This window comes from Temnothorax americanus, unplaced genomic scaffold (genome assembly GCF_048541705.1).
Source record: "Temnothorax americanus isolate GAGA-0224 unplaced genomic scaffold, ASM4854170v1 Scaffold1, whole genome shotgun sequence".
Lineage (NCBI taxonomy): Eukaryota > Metazoa > Arthropoda > Insecta > Hymenoptera > Formicidae > Temnothorax > Temnothorax americanus.
Genome location: NW_027509230.1, coordinates 1,609,082 through 1,635,130, shown reverse-complemented (window position 1 = coordinate 1,635,130; position 26,049 = coordinate 1,609,082). Strand labels below are relative to the sequence as shown.

General features: G+C 39.5%; 2 protein-coding genes across 2 annotated transcripts in view; one reads left to right on the top strand and one right to left on the bottom strand.

Moving 5' to 3' along the window:
• Window positions 1–23,771, bottom strand: part of Nau (myogenic-determination protein nautilus) — a 60,414-nt gene extending 36,643 nt beyond the window's left edge. The window contains exons 1-4 of the mRNA XM_077407477.1: window positions 22,237–23,771; window positions 19,254–19,572; window positions 18,266–18,436; window positions 9,311–9,389 (exon numbers count right to left, since the gene is read on the bottom strand). Coding sequence (XP_077263603.1) covers window positions 9,311–9,389; window positions 18,266–18,436; window positions 19,254–19,572; window positions 22,237–22,511 — 844 coding nt within the window. The 5' untranslated portion in view covers window positions 22,512–23,771. The remainder of the gene's footprint in view (window positions 1–9,310; window positions 9,390–18,265; window positions 18,437–19,253; window positions 19,573–22,236) is intronic.
• On the top strand, window positions 431–3,009 carry LOC143895939 (putative GMC-type oxidoreductase Mb1310). Its single transcript, XM_077403448.1, has 2 exons — window positions 431–2,268; window positions 2,360–3,009. Exons 1-2 carry the CDS (start codon window positions 481–483, stop codon window positions 2,507–2,509), a joined length of 1,938 nt encoding a protein of 645 aa, XP_077259574.1. The 5' UTR covers window positions 431–480; the 3' UTR covers window positions 2,510–3,009.
• Window positions 23,772–26,049: the final 2,278 nt, after the last annotated feature.

Sequence of the window (26,049 nt, the reverse complement as noted above, 5' to 3'; positions counted from 1 at the left end):
GGCCAATTTCTGTTTCTTTTCAACCAATATTACGGTGTTGGATAGAAAGAGATGGATATTGGCCGTAATCGCGTGCTGACCTTGCTGTCCTTCTTGCACAATGATGTACGCTTTCGACTTGCGTCGCCCAGTCCATACTATAGGTCGATGATCGCGATAACGAGTCTGGCCTTGGATCGAGTTATGTTGACTGATGAACTGGTGACTAAATCAAAATATGTATCGAAGAAATACATAAAATGACACGAAATTTCGTTTGAACACGTGTGGAAATTTAAACAGGAACCTATGATAAGATTCAACTCGGAGGAATTCGACTGGGAGATTAATGACAGATACAATGTTCTACTTTATCATGCGTCTACATTCGTACTGACTTAATATTTGTATAACAAATACATCTTAATGCAAGCACATATAACGGGCAGTTGAGCACAATTATTGCGCATAGTTCTTTCACTGTTCAAACCCTATCGCGATATGATGAGAAAAGTGACGATCTTTCTTCGTGTTCTTACTGTAAGTGCCATAATTGGCCTATTACAGTCTCAAAGACAATCGCCGTCAAATTGGTATCGTAGACTTTATGACAACAATACGAGCGGATCAAAATTGATAGACTTGAGCATTGGAATATTGAATTTTTTGAAGCAAAACCAACGTTTTCGAAGTCAGAAAGTATTGCATTTAACACCGCAAGATGGAGATACGTTTGATTTCATTGTGATTGGTGCCGGCACGGCCGGCGCTGCAATATCAGCGAGGCTGAGTGAAAATCCTCACGTCAAAATATTACTGATCGAAGCTGGACCCAACGACAACTTCTTCACGAACATTCCTATGGTGGCTCCCATCTTATCTCAAAATAACAAGATCAATTGGAAGTACAAAACTAAGCCATCCGATAAGTATTGTCTTGGTATGAATGATAACAGTTGTGCTTGGTCGGCGGGAAAAGTAATCGGCGGCAGTAGCGTGCTAAATTTTATGATAGCAACTAGAGGCGGCGCCGAAGATTACGATCGATGGGCCGAGATGGGGAACGAAGGCTGGGCATACAACGACGTTCTCAAATATTTCAAAAAGCTGGAAACAATGGATATTCCAGAGCTAAAATCGGATATTGACTATCATAGTACCAATGGACCAGTACATATCGCATACCCGTCATTTCGTACTCCGTTAGCAGAGGCCTTTCTAGAAGCTGGCAAGGAGCTAGGATATCCACTAGTAGATTACAACGGAAAAAATGAAATAGGATTCTCATATCTGCAAACCACAATCATGAATGGCACTCGCATGAGTAGCAATAGAGCATATTTGAAGCCCGCGCGAGATCGCAACAATCTTCACGTAACTCTGGAGAGTACGGTGACGAAAGTGCTGATCGATCGTATCACAAACCGTGCAGTCGGCGTGGAGTTCATAAAAAATGGTCGAAATATCTCCGTGTTTGCGAGTAAAGAAGTGATTCTGTGCGCAGGTGCAATTAAATCACCCCAATTGTTGATGCTTTCCGGAATTGGACCAGCAAAACGTCTTATGGAACTAGGCATAAACGTTATCCGAGATGCGCCAGTCGGCGACAATCTTATGGATCACCTAATGTTTTATGGATTGGCATGGAAAATAAACACATCGATAAGTTTACAACCATTCAAAGTGTTAAATTCTATTAATCCATATATAGCAGACTTTTTAATAAATCGAACAGGACCGTTAACGACTCCGGGCGGATGCGAGGCTCTCGGTTTTGTCAACACAAAACATCCAGAGGAACATCGCAGTCTACCTAATATCGAATTATTGTTTATTGGTGGTACACTTAAAGATATTGCTATTCCATTAATGTTAAATTTTAAAGATCGAATATCTCGTGAGTGGACAAAATACAGTGAGACCCATGGCTGGGCCATTGGGCCAATATTGTTGAAACCAAAAAGTCGTGGACGGATAACGTTATTGGCTAATGACATTAATGTTAAACCAGAGATCGTACCGAATTATCTCGACGACCCAGACGATATGAAGACAATGATTGCTGGGATTAGAACTGCGTTAAGTATTGGTCGGACAAAGACGATGCAAGCGTTCGATTCTCAATTGTTAAACCTTACTTATACGGAATGCAACAATTACGAATATGACTCTGATGCTTATTGGACATGCGCGATAAGGATGATATCTTCCTCGATTTTTCATTATTCTGGAACTTGCAAAATGGGAGCGAAAAGAGACCCGACTGCTGTCGTCGATCCTAAATTAAAGGTACTTGCTGAAGAACACACTGGAGTGTTTACACATAGTATAATAAGTGATATGTTAGTAACGATATGAGTTCATGTGCAATGTTTTTCAGGTAATCGGTATTCAAGGATTGCGAGTAGCAGACGCATCTATTATGCCCGAAATTGTATCGGGACATCTAAGTATACCTGTTTACATGATCGCCGAAAAAGCTGCAGATATGATCAAAGAAGAATGGGGATACTTAAAAAAGTCACAATAGACATGTATATTTTTCAAATTAATTGCACCATTTTGCAGTTTCTATAAGTAGCACGTTAATTTAGTATTAAAGCGATATTATAAACGTCACTCGGTACAATGTACACAGGTGTTGATTGATATATGGTAGGTGAAATAAATTTTCAAGATTTCCAAATAAGTAACATTACTATTTGTTTCTGCACACACACAATATAAATTTTACGTTTGTCACAAACCACACGTGTATCAGTGTTTTGCGAATCAAATAACTTGATCGAAAAAGAATTTCTTCATAAGCTGTTACAGAGTAAGCATGTACACAGTGCAAGTGATGCTAGTTGGCATGGCTGAAGCTTTCACACGCCTGAAGTAACCATATCGTGACAACTTGTCGACAGTGATAGAATTCTACTACTACTCGGGCAACGAGAAACCAAATGGTACAACTACAGGAAAGCGCCTTATGCGACTGCAAACTCGAGTCTGTGATTTCTAAAAGTAATTAGTTATTTAGATCGTTGATTTATATATATATAACTATAAAATATATAATAAATTTGTTGATAAATCCTCCTACTAAAACTAAAAAAAAAATTAAAAAATTAAATCAAATTTAGACCGCGATGGCGTTTCTCGCGTTTTGCGCTAAAGCGAATAAGATGTTTTAACGAATGTATATAGAATCGATAAAGATCGTTTAGCGACATTATTGCATACACGTGCAGATTTCGAAGCTGAGATTGAATTAAATCGATCGATTGATCGATTTATTAAAAATTATGATTTTTAACGAACCGTTCAACGCCGGTCATCGCGTGCGTGAGTGTCGGAGTTGCACGCTCGTGCACACACGGGACTCGCACGCACACACGCGCGCCATAGCACTCATCTATTTTCAGAATGTAGGCCAATTAATCCCGGCGCATTTTCGGCACGGAGGAAAAACGAAAACATTACAAGTGTCTCACGGAAATAGCCGCGGGGATAAATGTCCAAGTACCGGTCGCTCTCCGCTCTCTCGCGCTCTTCCTCGCTCTCTCGTTCCTTCTTCGCTAGCGAGGGTAGTGTCGCATAAACGCAATAATTTAATATAGAATATATGTAAGAGTACCCTGGTTACTTCGACGCACTGCCACCCTGAGAGTCACTTGCGTGCGTGATATGTAGACGTTTGCGCGATGATAAACAGGAAATTCTATTACTTATTTGCGTGTCGTATCCTAATTATATATGTCCTTAATTAGATTTTAATCTCGATTTTTTCTCATATTTTACGTTCACTAATATGTCTCTAATATATGTTTTTTTTTTTATTTGTATTACATATATTACATATATATATCTGTATTTATATTAATAATTTAACGCGTGTTTTATCTAATTTAAGGGAAGCGCGTGAAATCGATTAACAAGAATTCATCACCTAACTCGTAACGATATCTCCGCTCCATTTTGCATTAAGTGTAGGCAGAACACATCAAGAGGCTCTTGATCTATAAGATGACGATGGCTCTAATGGCGTTTACACGGGCAATATTCAGCGTTTACGAGCAGATTAACGACACGCGTAGTAGATGAAAGGGTGTTTTGGATAGAAGTGTTGAGAAACACACTGTTACGTAACGAGAAATAAATTTGTTAACATTTAATGGCACATATGAACGACAGGTATCGTTATCATGACATTTTACGATCCAGATTAGAATAGAGTAGAGTAAATTAAATTGATAACAGTCTTTGTGTTAAACGTGTCATCAACTCGGAATCGAGTAAATGCGTGTGAAATGAATTTCATGCTGAACGGAGAGTGAATATTAATCGATACGTACAATAAGTGCAAATCAAATTTTAAATAAGTATTATAGTTTGATACGCACAGTTAAATAAGCTTATCGAACAATTGCATTCGAACACAATGGGATTCTTTATAAGTCTATGTAAACTAATGCACGTACTAAAACAAACACATATTGGAAACAAAAATCCGGCAACAAGTATCAAGACTGGACAATTAAGTCAAATTTTAAGTAATCTTAAATCTAGATAACAATTATTTTTGAATTTTATCTGATAGGTATTTGTAAATTTAGTGTAATTCATGCATTCGCGTTTATACTATAATGAGTCTAATTCCGAGTCCCCATCCAGTCGTTTTCTATATTTCTTTCATGCTCTTCTGATTTCGATAATTCCTCGAAATAAATGCCGTTTCGCCGAGTGAGCGTAAGAAAGACACTGGATAGACGGTCCGCGTATTTCATTCATCATGAAAATTGACAGCGCGACGCACGTCTTTTTGACACGATCGACAGTGCGATCCTTTTTTTCCTCCTTTCTCTTTTTATACGAGCATTTATGGGCTGACGAAGTGTCAGAGGGAACCTCGGATGGGAAGTCAATTACGAAGATCGAGGCCGCATTGTGGTGGCATCGAGGCAGCCTCTCTTGGCGTGCGAGCGATCGAAATTGCACAGGCGGTCGACCGGAAAATAGGGCCGCGCCCTCCAATGTGCGGTCTCCTGCCTCCCGAATAATTTATCCCAAAACGCGTCGCGTCTTCGATGGCATCGTCGAGAGAGGCGAAGGGGCGAGAGAGAAGCGCCCGAAAAAGCGGATAGACGGGGAGAATAGTACACCGTGTGCATCATGCGAGAACTTGGTCTGCCGAGAGGATCGATTGTCAGAAGGCGACCTGACCGCAAGCTATTGACAAGAGGATTAATCTCATCTCCGTATTGCTGATCGCGTGATTGATAAACGTTGAAAAGAGGCAGCAGCACGTAAACGAACATTGCGAGACGAAATATCTAGACATCTTTTCAACTCTATTAAATATCTTAATCGACCGAATATCACAGAAAGCTCAAATTCAATAAAATTGAATATTTTCAAGAAACGCACTTCAAACATCTTTTATGTGTGACGCAAAAAAAATTTAAAATATATAAAATGTGTACAATGAGAGAACATCAAATACAATTCATAATGCAACATATATAAATATATAAAATGTATTTAAATATAAATATAACTATAAAATATGACTATAAACTGATAAATATGACTATAGAATGACTATAGATAAAAGACAGTCACAAATATCGATTCATTTTCATCACGAAATAATTTCTTTCTATACTGTCTCAGTAAAGCTATGATAAATTGATCAAAGCCTTCAAAGATTTATCATTTACCGAGAAAACATCAGAAAGTTATATCATTTTATTTTTCAAAATACATAAATACGTATTGATATATATATTTTCAATACATTAAATAAATGAAATAAAAATGGAAATGTTAGTCTGTCATAAAAAGTATCTTCGTAAATAAAGATTCGCAATATTGGTTTGATGGAGGTTATTGCCTTCGCGATATCAAGGCTTATTCACAGTATACGTTTGACTACCAACACGGAAAGGGCGGGCAGGCACCAGATGCGACAAAGCATTTTTTTTTTTACCCTTTCGCTTTCAGGGCGTTGCGCAAACTTTTAATAGAGTTTAAAGCACACGGGCGGAATTAAGTTTTTAATTTCAAAGCCAAAGTAAAATGTTTAGAAACTGGACAATAAAAGGCTAGAAGCCTTTTAACTTACGAAGATAATCGAGGAACAAGAGAATTATCGTGACGAGTGAATTATCGTGGAATTCAAAGATGCAAAGAACATTAGTTAAGCTAATCGCAAAAATTTTTATAAGCATAATCAAGAAATTATACTAATACACGAAAAGAACAATTTTGTTGAAGTATATCTAAAAATTTAAGATTATATATACAGATCTTAAAATAATTATTATTGGACCATATATGAAAATAATTATGTAGGACGCTTAAACATGCTGCAAAAAATTATGAAATAGCAACCAGTTTGAACGTCCTACATAATTATTTTCAAATGTAACAAAATTATTTTAAGATCTGTATCTAACTAAATTATTAGATACTTCAGCAAAATGGTGTTTTCTGCATAAATATTGAGAGTCTGACTCATCAAAACAATTTTTATTCGCTGTCGGCGTAAAGCTGATCAAATCAAATTCCACTCTGTATTAATAAATATACAAAGTAAATCACACACACACAAAATAAGATATATTAAATAAATCAAAAGAAATTTTGTTAATCACGGGCGCTGTTAACTAGACCAAGTCTAAAACATTTCGATTCAATTAAAATAATTTAATTTAAGACAATTTTCTCAACTTTTTTTACGTCAGAGAAATAAGAAAAATGATTACTGTGTTTCATTAATGCAAAATTACTTCCTCATGTATTGCATTTAAAAAAATGCAAAAGTTTTATTAGGTACATCGCGCATTTTTCAGCCAAATAAGTGCAAACAGTCTCTTCTGTCATCTCTTATTTAATTTTATTCAACTCGCTTCTATACATCCGAGTATGAACGAAATGATAGTCCGATTATTCGGATTCTGCGCGCCAGCTCGCCCTGCTCTTTTAGCACAGCTCCGCTAACGCGAGCGCGTCGGATAGTCTCATCAGTTTCCGAAGATTTTCGGTTGTACGTGGCGCGATATATATCGCCTTTGCGCGCGCGAGCGTGCGAGCGACCGCGGGGAGAAATGTTGCACCGCAGAAGCGCGCACGGGTGGGCTATCTATAGCGGCGAGTGTAACCGAACGGAGACTCGGGTGTCACTCAAGGATGACAAAACTCATTAATACCGATCTGCTTAATGCCCCGTCTCGTGTCCGACATTAATCTGCTTAAAAATACCTGCCGGGGTGCGCGCGAGTGACCCGCCATTTTAGATCGTCCGTGTCGGTTTACTTTGTAAGTAGCGCGTCGGGACCTCCGCTCCCGGAGATCACGCGACACGCACGAAACACGCGCCGATCCCAACGTTAACGCGCGGGCTGTCGCCTTCGCTCTGAAGATAGGTATACTCCCCGAGAAACTACGGCGAAGCGGCAGCTTGAAAAGAAAACGGAAACGACGGAAGTTTCAATCGCGGTCGAGTCTTATCACTTCCGTTTGCGCGCCGTTAAACTATTTCAGACGAGTTCGTTGGACCGATCATGACGATATTGTTTTTATATCTGACCTATTGTCACTGATAACATACCGATACCACTGTAAGATAGAAATTTATGGTTTCGAGATATACCTACAGTAAACTCCCGTAAAACACAGGGGATATGTTCCGTGTTACATAAATCTGAGTTACACGAGTCACATAAATTATATATATAAATTATGTATGTATATGAGAGAGAAAGAGAAAATATATATTTATAAAAGATGGGTTTATTATAAGAAATGTAAAATGAATATTAAAATTAAAGATATAACAGTAAAATATGTTTTACTTCACTTTAAGACATACAAATATTAAAATTTTTCTGTCGTATTATACAAATCTGTGTTATATGGGGGTCTACTGTGTATAGAATTATCAAACATTTTGATAATATTATCTCAATATTCTAAATACAATTGTCACTTTCAACATTACTCAATCATAATTATCTTAAAAAATCGTTGTAATGTAATACGCACTTCTTAAATTAACAATATGTTAATTTATATAAGTTTCGATTTCTTCAACATAATTTAGATCTTTAACACCTTCACCGCCATGTGTGACGGTCACTGGTGATTGACATTGGAGCTTTCCGTTTATGCCTTATCAGCCATCGGTGATCGTCATGGAGTGACAGTCAAATAAAACTCAACTTTTAAATACAAATTAATTTCAACTTACATATTAGAGATATATGCAATTCATTAAATTCTCGTTCAGTAAAAAATAATTCCAACTTTGTCATAGAATCTGTTAAAAGCACATTACATGATGGCCCTGGAGCATCTATATACATATATGTGCCAAAAAACTACACTTGTTTTGTTCCCTTATTTTTACGGAAATACCGTCTATTTTTGCTGCTCGACGTGCGCGCGCGAGACAACAAACGCAAATTTGATCTTATGGGCTCTTGAATCATGAGGCTGCAACTTCCATACTAATGCTGCCTTATGCGATGCAGATGTTGATGATTTTTTGCGTGACAGAACGAGCGACGAGAATTCGAGGGACTCTAAGGACACACGGTGCACTAATCATTTCGCCATTTCTTCTGCAAATGAATACGCGCCACAGAAAGATACCATACGATCTTTCTTCTAACGACCTTACTTTTGCCACGTGCACTCCATAATAATAAAGAACGTAATCTAGCATCCATACGAGATCATAGATGCATTGTTAAAGCAACATAATTTAAAAATCAGATAATTGGAAATTGAAAGATAAATGTACGCAAATTAATAAGTCCTCCCTTTAGTTCATAATTTGTTACGACAGTATAAAATAGGTAATATTTACTAAAAATAACTAAAATTTTTGTTTTAATTGCAATGTTAATTACCAAGAAAATACACATCTAATAAAAAATTTTTAAATCTATGGTGTATTTTTTTCTCTACGTTGAATATTGCACGGTACAGTCCCCACTAACGCAATATTTAATCACGGTATTTTTTTATTAATAATGTAATATTTATTGCAGTATCCAAAGCTGAATTGATTGTCGTAATTATTCTCGCCACTGTCACTGTTACGTCATTATTAAAGCAACAGTTAAAATTATCGTTGCAATAAGCGGCGTTTCCGTACCGTTTCTTTGTTATATAATTCATACACACATAGACACACAATTCTAGTCACAGCCTCAGGAAAATGCGTCACGAAGCAAGGGGAGTTAGCTAGCGAGCGTCTCGACGTTAAGTACTTTCCCCCGAGAGCCTAAATTTGTATAAGCAACCATACGCAGGGTGAAACGCGAGTAATACCACTCACCGTTAATTGGTTGAAACCTTGCCAAAGGATCCGAGAATTGCCGAAGTCTGTCCGTCACGTACTGCGGCGATTCTCCATTCTGTAAATAAGAGAACGAATGTAGAGCCTCTCTCTCTCTCTCTCTCTCTCTCTCTCTCTCTCTCTCTCTCTCTCTCTCTCTCTCTCTCTCTCTCTTTCTTTCTCTTTCCGAATGTAGCTGTTTCATCGTGTGCACGACGCGATGTTTCATCTCGCGACGCAAATGAAACGAGGCAAATCGCGAGCATATCATTCGTGGTGGAGGTCAAGCAAGCGTGCTCGAGAATAATGGATTCTCAATAGGGGGATTAGGGGAGACGACGGATTCGAATTAAATCGACTAACATATCGCGGGAATACCTCCCGTTAGGAAAGCATCGATCGCGCTAACTCTTCGCTTGATTTCCCCGGTAAATAATAATAAGTCCTGATTTTAATTGCGCTTTCTATATTTCGTTCCTTTTGTCTCCTCTTTCTTCAAACGCAGATATTTATTTTGTTCTTTTACAATTTCATGAAATTATTAAGAATGTTCAATTATATCACAGGAGACACGGTAGTGCTTTTAGAAAAAAAGCACGGTCTTAAGGACCGTAATTTTTAAGAAATTTTAAATGGAATAAGAAAGAGGATGATAAACATATAGTCTTCTTCATTGTTTCTTCACAAAAGATACGAGTCGAAAATTTACTGTAGCACACTATAAAACTGTAAATATCTTCATTTTTCATTGAGAATATTAATGGACGTGAAAACGCGTTTGACAAACACAAAATAGTGAAAACAGAAGGATAAAACTGAAAAATATATACAAAAGTCCGAGAGTGATAAGTATATATCAAAGATACATAGATCGCGCAATATCAATAAACGTCTTTACAGTTTTGTTCCAAATTGCTAAAATTATTCGAATAAAGCGTGATGTGCCCTAATCGCCCGAAACTTCGTGTGACGATAGAGAATTAATCTCTGCTAAGTTATAGCAAATACGAATTCCGGTTATATTCGAATGAACCAATAACCCGACCGTGCTTCAGTTTATCCTATGGTCGAGGATCATCTTGCATCAGATATTCGCGAGCAAAGCGTGACGGCGATAGGCGGAAAGCGGCGAAGGGTGGAATCGCTGGAATTATCGTTACCCAATTTGCTTCTCGGAACGCCGCGCAGACCCGTTCTCGAAGTTCGCGAAATTGGGTCACCGCTGGCGCATCGGCAGGCAGAAAGCGCATCGACGGATGCGCAAATTGAAAATCGAATGCACCGCACATTTGTTCACCGTTCCCCGTTGTTTGGGTCAATAGCGTTACAAATATATATACAACGATCGCTATACAAAACGATCACTTTCTTGAACGCGATTCTATACAACGGCTAATATTTGCCTTTATCATTTCTTCTGTTAAATTAATTCAGATATTTACGAACATACTGCCATGTTGTAGAAAAGATAATCCATTTGAAAATATTTTGTTATGTAATTACGCTTTAACAATAATATAAATTGTTTTACACGTCTACATCATTACTTTTTTTAAGACATGGTAATATTTATAAAAATATTCAAAAAAAAAAGGAAAGGTAAGAAGCTAGAACAACTATATATAAAAATATGGTTTTTTAAATTAAAATCATTAATAAGATACGTATAAAAGCTTATCAACATTATTATATTCCGGCTTCGTCCGAAGAGTATAAAACGTAATGCAGCCTCTCTAAATAATGAGAATGCACTATATGACAAGCCGACTGAAGCTGTCTCTAGCCTTGTCGTCCAAGTACTTGAGTTACCAACGTATATGCCAAGAGAGCCATATGCAGGATGATTCACGACGATGCGGCATAAATTTAGGATTTGCACTCCGACATAATTTCATCATGAGATTTATCTAAACACGGTTGCTATCTCGAGGATTTACAGAACTACAATTTACCCTGCGAAAAAAAGATTATGAGCAACATGCCAGAGGTGAGATAGGAATGCTCGCGGAAATATCTAAACACCGATTGGCGAGGCATTCCATTGGGGATTGAGCTTCGAAGACGATTTCTCGATGTTCGAATTCGCCACATTCGTTTCAGAAATCACAATCCGCGCGTTTTGCCATCCGCGTAATCGCTAATACCTCGCATCGCATTCAATTAATCCGGCCACGTTCGAGAGCCCTTTCGAACGGCTCCCGTGATGCGCATTACATAGCGTCCTAATGCAAACCATGTAATCACGCCACGTAATCATGACATAATTGCGGTAACGCGCGTGACTGTGAGCGGTGCGCGAATTCGGCTCTAATTAGACGATAAAATCGTGCAGCATAAGCCGGTGAGAGGTGAGACGACGTCGCCGAAGATGACAGAGGAAGAGAAGGAGGAGGAGGAGGAAAGAAGAAACTTGTACCTTCATAGCAGAAGATAGTAAACCAGGAAAGCAATTATTTTTGTTCTCAACAAAAACCTGTAAGGTGATTACGAGTAAATTAGATTTACATGGACAACTTCGATATTTAAGCTTGATAATCAATTAAACATTTTGGATACATTGTACGTAATTTCCCTTAAGTACGGAATCATCCGTCTTCTGGGATGCGGAGAAAGGAGAACCGAGAAAAACGCGTCCCTCATATCGTCTTTAATGAATATTTATACGGCAGCACACGGCGCAGAAACAATTTTTCATCGGTCGACTTATGCCATGCCGGCGGTCGTCGTAAACCCCAAAGGATACGTCGACTCGAGCCTCGATTTAGGGTCGCGCGCAAGCTGAGAGGGCTTTACCGAAACAAAATGCTCCCGAGTCGAAACGAGGACCGTTACTTTTACCAATCGTAGATTCTGGGAGCGACATATACGCGTAAGCGTCTCACCGCGCCCGGGCGTACAAGGGACATGAAAACACGTTAATGTACCCGCTGGTAGCAGGCGCGATAATGCATCCGCGGATCGCGACGACTGAATAAATTCCGGATAATCGCGCGGCCGGGAATACGAGGCGCGCTTAAGTGCGAGATATTCTCGCCCGAGCGGGGGCCTCGGATTGCTTTGCGTTTTACCGGAAATCTCTGGAGACGTATGAGCGAGGAGGAACGCCAACGGATATCTCGCGGTGCTCGGCGAGGCGACTTTGACACCGGCGTGAAGCACCCGCTTGTCTCTATTCGTCACAGTGTATAATCGTAAACTCAGCGCTCGCAATTTATCGATTCCGCGGGATGACAACAAATTACGCTTACGAACTTCTAACGCCCGCGAGTTTTGTCTCAGGGGGGTCGTTTGACTGTACACCGTGCAGTAACCAATTGTTTTTATATATATATCTTTTTTATATAAATAAAGTAAAAATTCTAAATTTTGCTCCTTTTAGCTTCTTATTGTTTTCACGCGGCCAAATTGTCGAGTAAAGATAATAAGAATTTCGCACAAAAATTATATCAAGTTAAGAATTCAAGTTTCGCAACAAACGAAAGAAAAGGTTTCATCTTTTTTTTTTTATCGATTATCCTCCGGTGAGTAAAACCCCTGTCGCCAAGTAACCCGCTCGCGCCGTCGTGTGTCACATTTAATCTTTTATTTGCATCAAAATAATTCAATACGTTTCTCAAAGGGACTCAAAGGTCTAGACGGCAACGCAGTAATTATTGCATTCGATCTATAAACGCAATACCTCGGTGAATACTACCAGGCAACATTCCGGATAAATATATATACAGCCTACGTATGTGTACCCTTATCCCGTGAACTCATCGTGAACGTTATTGGAAAATAAACATTTTCCATATATAAGACATGTTTTCGTAGCATATTTTTATAGCATTCAGTTTCTGACAATAAACCTCTCGCTTATACAAAGGTCTGGCCTGATTACGGCCAAAGTTGATAATAAATTATACAGATCTAAATTATTACTGTCACGCAAAGATTCGAGCTCCGGTAACACTCACGTTCTCTTGGCCGTCATTTCATATATTATATTATAACGTCAAACACGTCAGAAAATGATATTAAAATTATTTGCAATTCACAGTTAGGTAATTTCGTGCCAATAAAATTATCATAATGCGACGAAGAATCCTTCAATCAGAAGGTTCGTTGTATATCACACACAATATCGCTTCCGGCAATCGTTCCCTTCGGGTTTACGAATAATCAGACAAATGTAACGAATTCGATGGACGTGTAAAAGAAGCGTAAAAGAATGGTCAAAAAGTAATAAAAAAAAAATCGAGTAACCGAGGATGAGAACTATATGGGTAGAGAACAACGAAGCAGAGTTAGAAATCAAAGCTTAACAAGAAAGCAGTCATTCCGATCGACAGTGAAAGCTCGTTTTCCTCGTCAGTGGCTACCATCGGAGCATGGTCGGCGAATGCGCATCGGATGCATTCCGGGGATGGGGTGCGAGGGTGCGGAATGAAGAGTTCGTGATCGGGAATCGCTTCCCGTTCTCCACCAGGAGAGAGAAAGTCGGCTGCGTTCCTTCTCCCTTTCCTCTCTTTCTGTTTTTCCTCTCGCGCTCACGTATCGATCAACGTGGCACGTTGGAATGCCAATCACCCATCCGGCCTGCGAATTCATTCTTCTTCCTCTCTTCCTTTCCTTATTTACCTCATTTACTCCCACGCTCTACGGGCGGCAATACACCCCGCTAAACACACCCCGCGCACATTTTATTTGGCCCCGTATCATCTGTTTGTCCTCGGCGTATCTATATGCGGCGTCGCGGCGGACTATTCTCGGAGTAAAAGCGATTCCTCTCGCACCGCTCATCGCCGCGCCGCCGCGTGTTTCGAGAAACGCTCCGACATCCAGCATGATACGTTCTCCCGGCAGTGATATACATCCACCGTAGAAATCGAGGTAAAACAATGTCCACTCGTAATCGAACGAAACAATAATCGAAAATGAAAAGTTCATCAATTTGCAGCAACATATATATGCGGACATGTGCATCAGACATCGATTTCTAACAGGAAAACAATCAACATTAATCTCTTTCTCTCTCCTTCATGCTTTTTTTTTTTATTCAAACCAATTCTTTGATTCTAATAAATCTTAAAATAGATGTAAGTTGTAAGTAAAAATAATAAAAATTAACTCATCTTAAAACTTAATTTTTCATAATTAATTAAACATTTTTTGACAAAATCAAAAGGCAAATCAATAAATTTGTATTGGTTCGTGTAAAACTATGTTATACGAACCAATACATTACTAATTACAAATAATATAGAGCGTTTACACAGACAAACGTGACAAATTTCTGCGATTGCGAGACACGAATCGCACATAATTAGCTTTAAACACGGCGTGCGTGTATTATCATTTCAGGGAAATTACTGCGATATCAGTACCAATCACGCTCACGCGTGTATGTAACATCGGAATGCCAACACGTTCTCGATATTTCCGAGTATTAATACATCGAACAAAAATCCCTCAGCGGCAATTCGCGTCGCTGCGTCGCTAGGGTCAAAGCAAGCTCGCCGTTGCAACAGCGAGCGAAGGGTCGGCAAGCAAGAGGGTCGACGAAAGCGCGAGACAAATTGAGCCCGGGCTTTGTATAAGACGCGGCCTAGGCCGCGGAACGCGAGCTCGCCCGTCGTGTCGCACACGGACAAGAGGATGCCCGGGGCGAAGGGATCGAGGGCCCCCCGCGCTTCCAGTGCGTCGTAATAGCGCTGCACGAAACGGAGGGAAAAGGGATTCTTGAGCGAGCGCAGGAATTTCGCGGCAATCCCATCGCAGCGACGCACCGCGCCGTCGCGTCCACGAAGATTCTCTTCTTCCCTGACTGGAGTGGAGGAAGGGAGATTACACAATGAAATATATTTCTCCGGTCTTTCGCGCGCGAACACGTCGTCGGCGCACCCTCGCTAAATATAAGCCCGCCACCTCGCACCGGCAAAGTCCCACAAATCACAATGCCGCACAAAAAAAAAACAACGCGGGGAGAGAAAAGATCTCCCGCGTCGGATCCATTAGGTCAACTCTTCCCTACCGCCTCTATATATCTCACCTTGCTGGAGAAAGAGAGAGAGAGAGAGAGAGAGAGAGAGAGAGAGAGAGAGAGAGAGAGAGAGAGAGAGAGAGAGAGGGAGGGAGATTGATTGATTGATTGAGAGACAGGGAGAGAAGAAAAAGGATGAGAGGTGGGGAGGGAAAGAGAGGGAGAGAAGGGCGGAAAAAGAGAGAGAGGGGTGGAGAAGAGCAGGGAGGAAAAAGGGAGAGAGAGAAAGGAGAGAGAGAGGGGAAGAGGGGAGGAGAAAGGAGGAGAAAGGGAAAGGAGAGAGGAGAGAGAGAGGAAGAGAGAGATGGGGGAAAGAAAGGGAGATGGGGAGAGAGAGGGCGAGAGAGAGAGAGATGGAGAGAGAGAGGAGAGAAGAGAGAGAGGGAGAGCCGGAGAGAGAGAAAGAGAAAGAGAAAGAGAGAGAGAGGGGAAAGAGAAAGAGAAAGAGAGAGAGAGAGAGAGAGAATTACGACAGACGATCGGGATCATTCTATAATACCACTCAAGATAAGCATTTTAAGCGCCAAAGGGATAAGCACGCTTGCTGCCTCTCGAGAAAAATAAGCTCGCCAAAGTTCAATTGGATTCCACTCTCGTTGCCGATCACGCAGATCTATTTCTCTCCCTTGGGTGCAAGGCCAGATAATTTATACGATACCTACTCTGAACCGGGTCCGATCGTTTAAACTTTTTCGCTTTTCGACCCAAATTGGAATACAATATTGAACAACAACACACACAACGGCACTTTATATTGAGACATACGAGATTCTCAAAACGAGTTAAGAACCTTGCAAAACTTAAAACGTTAAGAATTTTCACTTTTAAAGTTACTCATTGAATTCAGCAATCAAATTCATCGCGTAAGTTTTAAAATTAAATATATTTGTTGCTTTAATCGCATTTCATTATAATCAAGTATTTGTTACGATTTTCTTATTTCTCGACGATAAAAATATTTACGGAAATAATAAAATTCGTAACTGTGAGTAAATATGAAACGTACATCTGCAATAGATAGTAGCAGTGGATAAAGCTTGATCGATCGGATGTAACGCGTCGGGCAACGAGAGTCCGATGAAAGAGAAATACAATTACATTCCAATTAACGTCTGAAATCGGAGTGGCTCTGAGACACCTATCCGCGATATATATCACTAACGATCGCTCAATGTAAAACTTAACGAACCCAGCAAAATGGAAACTTTCATTCGCAGATTTATCATTGGGATATACACTCGCTAACTCTACGTAAACTCTGCGAAGGTATGAAAATATGATATCACGTCACGCTTGCGAATTGCGAAACTCTCTCTTACATGATAATTTATAATAGATAATAATAAATAAGTTGCTTTGATAAACATAAAATGATATTTTGCAAGTGCAACTCATGTGCGTAAAAATTGGTTTTTTTTTTTATGAAAGTGAACCATAGTCGGATCTTATTTCAAGACCGTCTTAAGTAATGTCTTAAGTTGCTAATGCGGTCATTTGATTGGCTGGATGGAGTCTTAAGACTGCCTTTGACCAGACGATCTTAGATATAAGATTCGACTATGAATACCGCCCTAAGTGTATTCTCAAAGCCTCTTAAAAAGTTATATTTAAATAGATTTTATAAACTTCTGCCCAACAAATTTATATATAATTGCAAACATATGATATATTGCTAGTATATAACAAATTTTGTAAACTCTGAACACGGTAATAGCCACGATTAATTTGAGTACAACTCAAATTAATGCACATGAGTTGCACTTGAGTACAATTCAAATTAATCGTGGCTATCACCGTATTCAGAGTCTACAATGTTATATACTTGTTTGCAATTATATATAAATTCGTTGTACCGAAAATTTTATAAAATTTATTTAAATATAACTTTTTAAAAGGCTTTGAAAATACAGTTAGGCCACTTTTGTTTAAAAAAAAAAGCAATTGTTATGCACATGAGTTGCACTTGCATCGACATATTTTCGTTACGATAATCACCATAAACGACAGCGCGTCCTTTTGAGAGCGAGAAACTCGGGCATAACCCTTTTTACGCACACTGAAAAAAACGATGATACGAGCTTAATGGTGTCGCGGGTCAAAAACCATTAGAGCCAATGGGTCGTGTGCGATGCACGTGTCAGACATGTGTGTGACTATGTGACTATGTAGACTGCAACGTTTAAATGCATCTTGTTTTAAAGGTACAACATACTACTTTTTTATGAGAATCTTACTTTTTATCAGATAGAAACGTTAAATTAATTGTGAGGCAAGTGTAACGTATAATTTTAATTTAGCTTATAATAAAATTAATATATATATATATATATATATGTAGGTCCAGAGGTATGTTCCGGGACTGTTTACGTTTTTTGAAATGTACAGTCCTGGAATATAACGCATATATATGTAATCTGATTCAAAAAACTGTCCCGAAAATTGCCGTAAGACATCAATTTTTTCCAGGACAGTCCTGGAAACTGCCAAATGTCCCGGAATATACCGATATCAAAAATAAAAGTCCCGGAACATACTTCCAGACCTACATATATATATATATATATATATATTAGAATTTAATAATTATTTTATAAATTGTTCAACAAATTATCTTAACACTATTATAAAGACCGTTAATTTTATTAAAGTGCAATGAAAGCATCGTTATAAGTATCTCGAAATTAAATTACTAACCTACTTTAAATTCACACATAGTTGAAATCTCCAAAACTAAATCGCAATTTTAACGTCAAAAATTAGAAGATTACCACGGCTACTGTTGCCAAAGATTATCTTGAATTATTCCTTATAAATATTTAACATCAACTTTAATGTAAAATTTAAATTCAAAACACGGAGTTCTCTCCACTGAGATTAATCTCGTTACACATGCCGATCTTATTAATTTGATCTATCGCACACGTAATACGTACTATGCTCTCAGCGGAAGGGTGATCCTGATGTCCGGAAGGCCTATTTCCTTGCAGCAGCGCCTCGAGACTCTCGATATACTCGATAGCGTTCCGTAATATCTCCACTTTCGGTAAACGTTGGTTGGGGTTGTTGCTCGTTCTCCTCTTGAGCACCTCAAAGGCCTCGTTGACCTGTAATAGAAATTACATAATTAACCACACGCGTCGCCGACTATACACACAGCAATACAGCGCGCGTTGTTCAAGAAGGAGGAAGTCGTGAAAAATAACATCGCGTTTATCCGTCAGCAGAATTTCTTAAAACTGCCGAATACGCGAAACATCCGACACGAAATATTCATTTTATTATGTGTGAAAAGTTCGTTGTGTATATGTCGCATTTTTATTTTACTCAACTCTTCTTCATATTGCGTATACAGACACGCGGGCATCGGATTTCAAACGACTCTCAACAAGATTTAACACTTAGGCCCATCCTCGAAACGTTATTCGTCATTCGAATCGTCCAAAGCGGCGCGGCGCTTAGTCGACGATCACTTCGTGTACGCAGATGTTTTCCTTCCGTCAGCGCGTTCTCTTTGAGATTGTTTACTTCAAAAACACGATTCGTGCATGCATGATGTGCTTTAAGTAATTATAAGCAGACTGGCCAAAACAGCAACGTGTATATTCAGTAAACAAAAAATGCGATTTAAATGCACGTCACGACTGATTCACCCCCCCCCCCCATTTCGAACGCAACATATACGTTTTTCGAAAGAAACACGATGAAAACCTACGTATTATCAGAGAAAAAATATAAAAAAATTTAGCGAATTGCTTTTCGAATTGAACTTATTAAATTGGCACGCCGCCATTGTATTCGGCACGTTATCAGTCCTTTATAAAAGCACGAAATGAAGAACACGCGTGTCGTTCCTGGGATACGAGACATCTACAAAATGTGTGAAACATGTGGCTTTAGAGGGTTTAGGGTTAAGAGCCTGACCTTTCTCAAGCGCCGTCTCTCGCGCAAGGTGGCGGCTTTCCTTCGATCGACGGTGACCGTCTTCTTCTTGCAGGCCTTGCAGGCCCACAGGAGACACCTGCGCGGCCCATGCGGCGAGCCGGCATCCAAAACGTGGGGATGGGGCACATGCTCGAACGACTCGCCCTCGTTCGCTTCGCTCGTCTCGTTGGTCTCGTTGGTCTCGTTGATCTCGTTAGCTTCGTCGGCGTCCGCGGAGCCGGACTCGAGGTCGGCCGAAGCGTCCGCCGATATCACTGACGAGGCGTCATCCGAATCGAGAGTGTACCGAGACTGCGACCTGAGAATCACGAATCTCTCTATAGGTATCCGTCTAAATTATTGCCGGAAGAACGTGTTAAAAACAAGCAATCCTCACTTTTTATTGCCCCACTGAGGCATTATTGCTGTTTATCTCAGAATAAATTTAATTGTTGGATTAATTTGATTAGAGCACATCGCAAAATATTATATATACAGAGATATTCGATTTCCGACAAAACGGTGCTTATCCTCGCACGTATATGTATACATATACATACCGCGACATAAACTTCGTTTCGCGGGAGACGCTGTTGCGGCGCCGCGCGCTGAACGTGAAAGCCGCGTTGACTTACCGGTCGCTGAAAGGCCCGGCATAGGTATTTAGTGAACAAATTCGTAGAGAGATTCTTGCCTTAGTTATCCTTTAATTATCGCCGGCAGTTAATGACGGACGCAAGCGCGTCGGTCCGTCAGGAGGCGGTTTCCGCGATTGGACACGTTCCAGGTGGTCCCGCCGAGAATGTATTTCCTCGCCGCGAGAAGACGCCTCTCGTCTCGAGGGGAACGGTTGTATAAAGGCGAAACGCGAAGTGAACGAAGTGAAAATGATTTAATATGCGGTAAAGCCGTCATCAAGTCTTCATTGGAGATAATAACTCCCGTCTGTGGCTCGATTCGATCATGCGACAACTATAAACGCGTCGATCTCATTTAAACTGCATCGCAAAATATAAGAGTCAAAGAAAAGCATAAAGCCAACGGCAAAAAAAATTCAAACAAACTTGTTAGATAAGATGACACAAAATTGTAACAATTATTTTCGACTTTTAATTATCGTGAAGATATTAAGTTATCTTTCTACGTGTTTTCGAAAATGTATATTTAATTAACTATTTGAAGAACTTTTTAGTCAATTTCATTAATTTTTAATGAGAGTAATTATGACACAGCAGAGGAAAAGAGAGAGAGAGAGAGAGAGAGAGAGAGGGGAGGGAGAGAGAAAGGAAGGGATAGAGAGAGGGAAAAAAAAGAGGGATAATATACTATATAAAGAAATATATTTATGTATGCCAAACATATGCGAATACGAATTAAAATTCGCTATGGAACAAAGGTATATACCGTTATGCTAATGCTATAATACTGATTCATAAAAGCGACATACCTATTGCAGCTCTACGCTTTGACAGTAAAACAGTGTTGAATAAATCTGATATGGCCACGCCAAATCCAATAATGTCCCGATACTACAAAGGTAAAAGCCAAGAGAAGAGAAATGCATAAAAGATTGATCCTAGTACGCGATACAAAATGTAGTAATCTGTAAAAAGGGCTGTATTTATACATAAATATGAACTAAAAAATAAGACTACCAACCTCATTTATCATTTTATTAGGATAATTTGAAAGAAATTTAAAAAAAGATTTCGTATTATAAATATATGTATTTTTGTTGTATTATTGTGCTTAGTTCAACAAGGCATTTTTTTACACACATATAATTTTAAGCTACGATAGCATCAGAATAATGGATAAAAAATAATAGAACACACAATGGCAAGTAGTAAGTAAGATTCCAATGATGATTGATTCCAATCACATGTTGAATGTCGCAAGGAAAACGATAAGAGAAATGAGGAAAATAGACAAGTCTTGAAGGGATGATCAATCTTGTCATATGGCGCAATGAAGATAATTAGTCATATTTTCGAGGGTATCCATCAAAGTAACTGAAGTTTTCAAACGCTAATTCATCAAATGTCATATTTTTCTTACGAAAATCCAATACTTCAGGAAGAATAAAACTATTTTTCAATTTTTCCGACGATATATTGTAGACAATTTTATTCTGTCTGATTTACTCTATCGTCTTGAACTATAAAAATAATTCTTGTTTGCAATTTTAACTTAAAAACATGTCAAATAAAATGTGCAATACTGTAAGAAAGATAAGAAAAAGAAACAAACGACACACAGATAAGAAATTCCGAAGAGATCCTGGTTGTTATTGGGGAATTAAATTTCTAACGAAGTGTATATATATTTTAACAGAACGATACAATTTAGAAATGTTCTTCGCAGAATATATACTCGAACATATGTGGCATTGTGGAACTGTATTTCATTGTCTTCGTGTGCTACAATTATTTCCGAAGTTACGCTTACATTTTATGAAACAACTAATACAGAGGCGGAGGGAGGCAAGAAGGGAAAGACAAGCAAGATGCTATAAAGTTATGATGCACTGACAGAAACGGAAACCGGAACACACCGAAGAAACAAACCGAGTTAATCCTTAATAAGAATAACAAAGCTTTATATAGTGCTCGTAATTATAAAATATTATACACCTATACATATAAAGACATATTTTTTTCAAAACTAATTAATTAAGCTTATTTAAATGAAATATAATATCAATTTTACATGAATGTTTGTTAAAACTAGATTAATGGAATGTTTCGCAAAAAAACCTATAAATTGTCTTTAGCCATTTTTTTTATACCACAATTACTTGATCAATAGTATCATACAAAGAATATAATAATATTGATATGCATGAAATCATATTATAAGATTTGTTGTAGCAAAATTTTATTTAAAATGTCCTTATATTGTTTCATTAATAGGCTGCAGTTACAGTGGCCTAATTTTAAGCCTACCTAACAATACTAAAAATGTAACCTGGATAACAGCTCACCTAATTCGGTCGTTGCGATAATTCAACGAGCCGGCTGACGCCAAAACGTTGTTAGCGCCGATAATCCTTGCGCGGTCGTCCGTGTCCCTTCTGGTGACGTATCCCTGCAGATACTCGGATTCAGTCGGCGTGTAGACGCGCCGATATCGATGAGAATGATGAGGATGATGATGGTGGTGGTGATGGTGATGCAAATGGTGACGGTAACCGTCGTAGGCCGATCTCGTGACCGCTTCGTAGGCGTAAGGCACCGTATCCGTCACGAAGGTCATCATCTCACGCGATTCGCGTCGTCGGAGAAAACGCGCGACGTCTCGTACCGTATCGGTCACTGTACTCGATCTCTTGAGGCAGCCCTCGAAGCACACCGATCCGTCCACGTGTTCATCCTCGAACACATCACGGACGAGACTGACGAAAACGATGCGAAATCACGCGTAGTTTAATTCAATTTTTTTCTGAGTGACATCACCTGCGTCTTGATCGCCGCGTTCTCCATCAAACAACCACTCGTCTGATTTCCTCAACCGTAGGTACTTCAACTATTGGGAAAAGATTTGATGTGGATAGAAATTGGCTGAGCGAAGATATCTAGCAGATATGATCTTTCGAGATGACAGTCCGGGTTGTAACGCAATCAAGCTGATTTGAAGACAAAAATGACCGACGCTGAAGGTCGTTTCACCTGTCGTAAAATCGCGACAGCGCTTCTTCTCTCTGCTTTCGCTTGTCGCGATGGCGGTTAATTTGCTTTTCTCTTTTTCTTTCTAGAAGAAATGATGAATCACTAATTCCGGTGAGGACACGAACGCATTCAATGGTTGATATTAACTCTAACTCCTCCTTTAACTTCTTCGTTAACTTTGCTGAGTCCAATGCACTTGGCCAATTCCGTCCAAAGTGCGGGATTTTCCGCTCTGATTCGCTAAAACCACTAAGATTCCACCTTCGCGCGTCGCTCGTTACTCTCAATTCACTCCTCTGTTCGCTGTTTTTCGACCGTGCGGCGATCTTTGCATATTCTTGCCCGACGCAGCTCAGACTAATTCGGTCATGAATCGAGATAAAAAAGACCGATTTTCGCGAGAAAAACGGAAATACTTTATGGATCTTACGAGACACAAGAGTCAAAACGCTTCGCGTCGATCGATTGCGCGCGTAATTCGAGATGTACGGCGCGAACGCATCACTTTCGTCTCGTGATCTATATTCTATAAAGATCGCATAAGAACGGCAAGCCGCACTCTTCAACCACCGAAAAGATGTATTCCGAGAAAGATCACGCTATATCCCGATGTCGCGAGTGTCTCGTGGAAGATTTTTGCCGGCGGAGAGAAAACTTTCGGCGGTTATCCGACCGATCGCCGTACCAGACGCGGACAGATCCGAAAACCTCGTAGTCGGAGATCAGAGTGAAGACTTGGGCATCCTCCTGGTAGTTATCGGTCCCTCCGCCACATGGCATCTCTTGACGCGCGCGAGCGCGTGTCGTTAAACTCGCTCGGTCGCTCGGGCAAGCACACTCGCTCGCGTAGGAGACGCGTCGAGATTATTTTACGCGTTACATGTACGTCGTCGACGGTCACACCCAGGCTGACTATTTTTAAGGACGCCCAGCCAATCACGACCGGGGAAAATCGCCTTCGAACCCGGTGTCGCTCCGCCTCTGTGCTGTCATAGATGCACAAGTTTGGCAGGGACTCATCACGGGGTGTGGTTTAATCATTAATGAGGGTTAGATTCGTCGGACGGGGGCTTTCAGCCGCAGCAAAATCACCGACGAACGGCGTCGGCTATTACGCGCGAGCCTGGGGTTTAAATCAACGTTGGTAGCACGGTGGTCCGAAAGCATAACAACCCGGACGAAGTGCTAATCGACTAAGGACTGCTATCACGAACATTAGTTGCGGTTAACTGAGATTTAAACGTTTCTCCGTTTCCCTTCCTTCTAGCCTCCTCTGGAGGAAGACGGTTGATCATCTATCGTGTTAACATTAACTAATGTTTCGGATAGGGACCCTATATCATTCAGACATTTCTTTAGCAATAAAATGCAACATTGATTTATTATTAGATAGATAACTCTTTTGAATTATTCCAAGTACCCTAACAGACAGCGCACCTAACGTTTGATAATAAAATAAAAACAGGTGTGCAAATGTCATGAGTTTTCTTTATAATTATTATCGATATTATGATGTCTTTACAAGCCTTAAAATGAAGAAATAGTGGTAAAAAAGGCTCGATTTCAAGAGATCTTACATCTTGATTCATCGCATTGAATTATTGCCAGATAATGTAAACATAAAGTGCTTTGAGAAAGAACATATATACCCCCGCCTAATTTTTAACATCTCGATAAACCGTAAGCTAAAACATTTCGATTCATTTCATAATTAATTACAAGATTCAATCTTTGATCGTTTTCTAATTTAACTGTGTCAATTGTATACGTATATATACGTATATTTCATCCGACGATAGTTTCTGCGGATATTGCGGCTCGCGCCAGCAGTTTCTGGTACGTTCCAGCGTAGGATTTGAAAATGCTTAACTGAAACGTAACAGTTTATAGTCAGACACTAGCAAAAAGAAAAATTGTTCATTACAGCGGACCATGGTTTTTGACAGATATTCCAATACGCGCCCAATAGTCGATCCGATTTGCGGTCTGACTGAAGAGAGCGCGCGCGCAAGAGAGAGAGAGAGAGAGAGAGAGAGAGAAACCTATAGTCCGTGGAACTGCACATATATAGATAGCTACCAATTCGCCGGCTAGTTACGCAGATACGTAAACTTTATGTAAATCTAGCGGGGTCTGTCACATTTTATGCTCCGCGCTTTCACAGAATTAAAATAGATTATTGAGCGTCGAATAAAAGCTAAAATTACCCTGGCAGCGATCCAAACGCACGGAGATAGAAAACGGGGTGAAGTTTCAGCCTACCGAACATCGGTTCCGTCGAATACCGATCGCCCCTACGATCTGCACTCACGCGTGTCCACGCGAAAACGGTGGCGTTAAACGGCGGTGATCACGTTTTCCTCGACAGAGCAACGATCGAACATCAGAAATCATAAGTCACGTCCCGCGTAAACGTATTCAGAATCCTATACTATACGGCATGCAGCGCACTGTGTGCCGATTATAGGAAAACAAAAACAGTTCACGAGAACAAACTCCGATTAATCGGTGTTCCAGAGACCCAGGTTTATTGACCTTTTACAATCCTACATATGTCGAGTTTGAATTGACACGATACTTCTGGTCTTTTGCATAGTTTTCCAAAGAATTGAAATGTGGTTTAGAATTATAATCAACAAGTTACATATTTTAATATTACACAAAAAATAAATAAATAATTATTATTGTTTCTATATATATAATTTATTGTTTATTATTTAATAAAAATAAATAAATAATAAAAATTCTTTTATTTCTTTTATTAAATTTTTCTTTCTTATCATCTTTTCTATTATTTTTGTATTAAATCAATTTCAAAATATATAATGAAATACTTACTACTCTTCGCTCATTTATAAAACAACAAATGGGAAAAATAAATGACTCATCAAGCATGATGAAATATAAGATGATTTAATGACAATACGTTACGTACGTAATTTTACAGTATTATGTAATTGTCAATTTTGGAACCGATTCCGCGACCCTGGGGTACCTCTTGTCAGAAGAGACAAAGCCAATTATCGTTGAAAGCGGTTATTATCGGGCGACGTTAGAAATCTCCGAGAGATGAGAGTACGAGCTTTCATACCCGCCCGTAGACGATGCCGTGTACACCGCGGGTGTAA

Excerpts from the sequence above, each read along its gene's own strand:
- LOC143895939 (XM_077403448.1), top strand. The coding sequence starts at position 481 with ATGATGAGAAAAGTGACGATCTTTCTTCGTGTTCTTACTGTAAGTGCC. Across the intron at positions 2,269-2,359 it reads TCGTCGATCCTAAATTAAAG|GTAATCGGTATTCAAGGATT; the intron begins GTACTTGCTGAA and ends AATGTTTTTCAG.